We start from the raw sequence: 5847 nt of genomic DNA, 5'->3' as shown, positions 1-5847 counted from the left end.
TTTTATGCGTATGATTGAATTAATTGTTTGATTCGTTAGTAATGCTCATGACCCTAACTTGACAACGAATAGGCGTTAGGGGTGTTACAGCTTTGTTCATGTGTTTTCAGCTAGCAGGAAGCATACACGATTACTTTTCCATCTTGCATGAAAATGCAGCCCAAGAGAAGAATTATACATAAAAGAGAATAGAAAGATGGGTTTTATAGAAGTTTTTGTTATTGTTTAAACATTATATATACAAATAATATTAAAAGAAAAGATCAAAAAAACCTGATAAAGTTGTAGTTTTTTTAGGTAGGATAGTGCCAAAGAGGCGAAGTCTTAGTGAGAAGAAAATGGTTTGTTTGTAACAAGAAGAAGAACAATAGTGGTGTTGATGGCCACCATTTAAGGGAGTGTTTTGAGTTATTGGAGATTTGAGAACTTTTTTTTACCTTTTTGTTGTTGTAGAGAGATGGTAAAAAGACATATTTGTTCCACACTTACCGTATTATTATTGATACCAGAAGAGAAAAAGGAGAGGGGGTGGTATTGAGGAAAGTTGGTTTACTAACGCTGGGGTTAAGAGCCGGAAAAGTAGGAGAATGGAGAGGATAAGCATGAGTAGGAGAATGGAGAAAAGCACCCTTTCTATGTTGTGCTATTTCTAGATGGGTGATAGTTCTTGGATGGCCCTCTTCAGGAGAATGCACCCATTAGTAACGAATGGCTTAATAAAGGATCCGACTGTGTGGTTAAGGATGAACAAACCACCCATGAAAGGGTACAAGGCACGCGGGTAGTTGACCACTGAGTAACAATCTAAATGATACAGGGTGAGGGTCGCCTACAGATCTATTTGATTGGTTTCTGTGCCACCACATGCCCTAATCAAGGTAGGGGTATAACATTACTCATGGGTTTCCATAAAAGGGATTTTATGGTTCTCAACTCAAATTCACAAAGAAAGTAGCAGGAGCCTACTAAAAACAAAATAAATTTTGTTACTGTTCTTCAAATTTAGAGAGTTAATCTCATGGGTTACATGGTTTCAAATGCCAAAGGATTTTAGGGTTTTAAATTACATTAAAACACTAATTCTTATTCCTAAAAGAAAGAATGAGAGTTTTGTTGATAATAGTTTAAAACTAATGGGGCCCATTTGTTTGCATGTAAAATATTTTCTGTAAAATATTTTCATTGTTTTACGGTGTTTGTTTTGTGGAAAATAAATTACCAAATGAAATCATTCTCCAAAAAAGGGTAAAATTAAGGCTTTTTTAATGAAAATGTCTTATCAATTTTTTTTCATAAAACATTTTCCAAATTGATAAGGCTTTGTTCACTGTCTTCACCGTCAAAAAAATAAAAAAGGGAAGCTTTCAGAGCAATAAAGGGGAAGCTCTTTTCATCGTCGAAGAAAACAGTCCCTTATATTCTAATTTTATATTTTTTACGATTTAGTATCTGAAATCCAAATTTTTACTATTTTAAAATCTAATTCCTTAAAAAAAATTTATTATTCTATGGTCCAGTCTTAAACCTCATTTTGTATAGTTTTGCAAAATAGTCTGCTTTCTAAAATTTTAGATTTATCATTTAGTCCTTACTACTAAAATTATTAAATTTTCCGAAAATTAGTCCTTGATTTTTGAAAAGTTAAACTTTCATATTCTATTTTTCAGAATTTTAAATTCTCAAATAATGTAAATTAGTCCTAAAACTCAAGTTTTGAAATCTTTACAATTTAACCCCTACAATTTCAATTTTACTATTTCATGCTCAACTTTCCAAATTTTCATATTTCATAATCATATAATTTAGTTACTATATCAATGTTTTAGATTTCACTACTCAAACCCTTAGAATTAAAATTTACAAATTTTACAATTTGATCCTTACTTCAATTTTTATCAAATTAAATCATTTTTCAAGTTACTCTTCCAAATAATATTCAAATAAATACTTACCACTTTCAACTTAATTAAACATAAATTTATATCTATAACTTTATATTCCCTAATGTACTAAATTAATACTTAAGCTTAATAAAGTAAATTAAGATTAATTAAAACTAAAATATAATTAATTAAAATATAATAAGCTTTATGAAATAAAGTCAACTGATCAATGAAAAGATAGTAAAATTTCAAATGTATGTTTGTTTCATTGAAAACAACTTTTATGAAATATTTTTAAGAAATCTATCAAACAATAGAAAATATTTTACACAATTCATTCTTACACCAGAAAATATTTATTTTTAAAAAAATAAATTATTTTTCAAAAATTATTTTTCAGAAACTATTTTCAATAAAACAAATAGACCTCAGAAATGTTGTAAAAATCAAATAAAAGAATCTCATCAGCCATAGAATGTTTCACTAAATCAGGTCCAGCTGTGTGTAATAGGAAAAAATAAATATATTAACCAAATAATAATAAAAATAGTAATAATGAAGAGATAAAGCAACAAACAAAATTTCACTAACAAATTAAAATAAATAAAAATCAGATCCTATGGTCTAATCCCTTCTAGTCCTCATCGACACCCATTTTTTGTCCATACGTGAATTCAAATGCTCTTCAAAGCTTTCAGTGTTCTTCAGCTTTGAAGATTGATATCCCAACTTGCTTTCATCCTCATTGACTTCATCACTTTGGGTAATCTCATAGCTCAACTCATGGGGCTGTGTGTGTGGCTCCTGTTTTGCCTTCTCCCCATCACTTTCCTCACCTGAAAGGTCTGCATCCGAATCTGAACTTGATCTGGAAACTGTCCTTTCTCTGCATAAACTTTGTCTAGTCTCTTCTATTTCGTTCAGCTCCAGGTCTTCGCTTCGGGCCATGGCATTATTTGGAGAATCAAAGTCTTGGGGTTCAATTCTTGAGAGCTCCACAGCTGCTCGTGCTGCTGCTGCTGCATAAGCTGCTGATACGAAAGCCTCTTGAGCAGCATCTGCCACATCTCTGTACTTTTTCCTTGCTTTCATTGACTCACTTAAGCTTTCATCCATGTCTTTTCCTACAGGCAAATCGTTGGCCGACTCAGTTAAGTTCCTCACCTCTACAGCCATCTCCTCCAAATGCAAGGTGATACCCTTTTTCGTAGCAATCTCCTGGAGCAATTTTAACTTGCTTTCTAAGCTTGGCCGCAGTTTTGAAAGCTTTTGTATCACCTTGGGATTCACACTGCAATTGTTGCGTAATTCAATGGCACGAACCACAAATTCTTTCCCGAAAGTCGATGAAAAAACCCCACGAATGTGAAGAAGCTCAGGGAATTCACCACACCTTGATGATGCAAACATCAAGGTCGATGCTGCCTCTTTAAGCTCATCAGGACATTCCCTATAATACATGGTCGAGAAAACATGCCAAATTTCAGAGAACTTAATATAAAACCAAGAGGAAAAATGCTAAACCAAACTTACTTGTTCTTTTGAATCAGCATGACCCTCTCTATCAACAAATTACAGTAGGTTTCCATGATAGTAAATGCATCCACCATATTCTGTTCTCTAATCAAATGCTCTACACGAAGAAGGGCTTGTTCATGTTGACCGAGGTTAAGGAGTTCAATCACATCGGACCGGGCATGGGTACACCGGACTTGATGCTGGTTCTTCAAGATACCGATCCGAGAAATAGCAAGCTTGGCCAGAGTTTTAAACTTGGAAGCCTTGAAGTTTCTTCCAAGCAAAGCATCCAATTTCCTCCCCATGCTTCTGTCACAGTAACCTCAGAATGAAGAGAGTTTTGAAGCACAAAAATTTGCTTATAAAACCAACAACATGGTGGACTGTTGTGATGTTTTGCAATAAAAGTGAATGAAGCACGTGTCAGCTTTGGGATTTATTTATTTCCAATGAAAATCTGGGTATTGGAATTGTGACCTAGCCTGTAACTTTGTTTTTTTTTCTTTGGTTTGAATGAGGCAGAGAGAGTTTGGTCAATTTGTGGAGGCTTTGTCATTTTCTATGATTTTCTGTCTGGGTCTAGAATATTTCCACACGATTGTTTTTATTGCTCCCATTTACTTTTTGTAAATAGAATTATACATTTTGTTGGTGCACTGCCTGGAAATAGTCAATACCCAATAAAGTGCCACACCTACTTCTTATTTACGTGGTTCAATTGGTAGATTTAATGTTTGAAATTGTTTCCCCATTGAAAATTACTGTTTGAATTTTAATATAGCGATTTCATTATAATTTTCCTATTATGTTTTCATTACCAACCATAAGAAGGCTATTTGTGACCAAATTGAATTAGATATGATTTTTTTATTCCGCCCTCCATAAATCATTTTAGTATTTTATTTAATTTGTCTTTTTTAATTTTTAAATTTGATTTTATTTGTCAAATCACTTCTAATGAAAAGAAAAGATAGTGTTAGTTAATTTTACTAGCATAGCATATTCTTAACTGCCATGTAAATGTCACATTAATAATTATTTAATTTTTAAAAAATTTAAAATTTTTAAAATATATATAAATTATAAAATAAGTATAAAAATATTTTTAATATTTTTAATTTTAAAAATTAATTTTTGCTAACATAGCATACACATGACAATCCACATGTAATCACGTCAATAAAGTTAACATTTGTTAATTTTTCTATCCATTGTGAAGTGATTTGACAAATAATGCAAGTTCAATGGCTAAAAAGATAAAAAATTAAATGAAGAGCTAAAATAATTTTTTTTACAAAGTTTGGGGGTTAAATAAGTTATTATGGCAATTGAATTAGACATGATTTTTTTATTCATTTGCTATTGTAATAATTAGGAGTTTTAATTTAAGCGTAAAGAATGTGTTATGGGTAGAAGTGAGATATATATATATATATATATATATGTTAAAAATTTAATTTAGATTTCAAAATTCAGGTTTAATTGTTAACCCTAATAAATTCTTATTAAATTTATTGATGTGACATTTTAAAATTAAAAAAAAATTCACTTGATAGCAATGTAACTAAAAAAATTATGTTTGTAGTGAACCTAAATTTAACAAAATAATTTTCAAAGTGTTTATAATTATACTTAAATTTTGAAATCTAAAAATGGAGGAACTAATTTCCTAGAATTAAAAGTAAATGGATTAAATCTTAAATTTATGAATAATGCAAGGATTTATGGCATATTTTAACCTCAGATACATTTCTAATGAGGTTTCCTTAGAACTTTGATATCACATGTTCGAGTCTCATCCTATTTAAATGTATGGATTATTTATTCTAGCTAATTAGCTTGTTAAAATATAAAATGACACAAAAAGTTAGGGGTGTCACGGTTTGATTCGTCAATTTTTTTTGGACTTTTGTGAATTGTTCACCATAATTCAATTTGGTTTGATTTTTGGTTTTTCAACATGTCACCATGTCGTGACATCGTGTTCGACTTGTCAGGACACCATGAATTTCGTCATTGGGTCATTGTGTGTTGTGTTGTCTCAATATCGGCTCTTCCTTGTCTCAACGTCAGCTCTGTTTCATCTAGAATGCAAAGCACACTCCACAAATCTCGACTTTGACTTATATTTTCGAAATATCTTCTTTGTCAAGCCCCATCAAAGGCCTAACTTGATATTTGTAAAATGTTTACTAAGTCTAAGTAATGTTTGAACTTGGAAATTGGAAGACTTTTTGTCATCATGTCTGCTAGATTATTTTCTGTGCTGATTTTGTGAATCTGAACATCTCCTTGAGCGATCACATCTCGAATAACGTGGTACTGAATATCTATTTGAATATCTATATGCTTTGTTCTTTCGTAATGCATCTGATCTTTCGCGAGATGTATGACACTTTGACTATCGCAATGTACAATAGTTTTGTCTGTTTTATCAACGAACTCC

At 31.4% G+C, this 5847-nt stretch overlaps 1 protein-coding gene across 1 annotated transcript; it reads right to left on the bottom strand.

The window, feature by feature from the left end:
• Positions 1-2388: 2388 nt before the first annotated feature.
• LOC108485843 (uncharacterized) lies at positions 2389-3991 on the bottom strand. Its single transcript, XM_017789690.2, has 2 exons — positions 3417-3991; positions 2389-3333 (listed from the first exon to the last, which is right to left on the bottom strand). Exons 1-2 carry the CDS (start codon positions 3704-3706, stop codon positions 2508-2510), a joined length of 1116 nt encoding a protein of 371 aa, XP_017645179.1. The 5' UTR covers positions 3707-3991; the 3' UTR covers positions 2389-2507.
• Between the last annotated feature and the right edge of the window lie 1856 nt (positions 3992-5847).

Source organism: Gossypium arboreum, chromosome 11, assembly GCF_025698485.1.
Source record: "Gossypium arboreum isolate Shixiya-1 chromosome 11, ASM2569848v2, whole genome shotgun sequence".
Taxonomy (NCBI): Eukaryota; Viridiplantae; Streptophyta; class Magnoliopsida; order Malvales; family Malvaceae; genus Gossypium; species Gossypium arboreum.
Note: the sequence above shows the minus strand (reverse complement) of the source record. Positions and strands in the feature narration are given on the sequence as shown.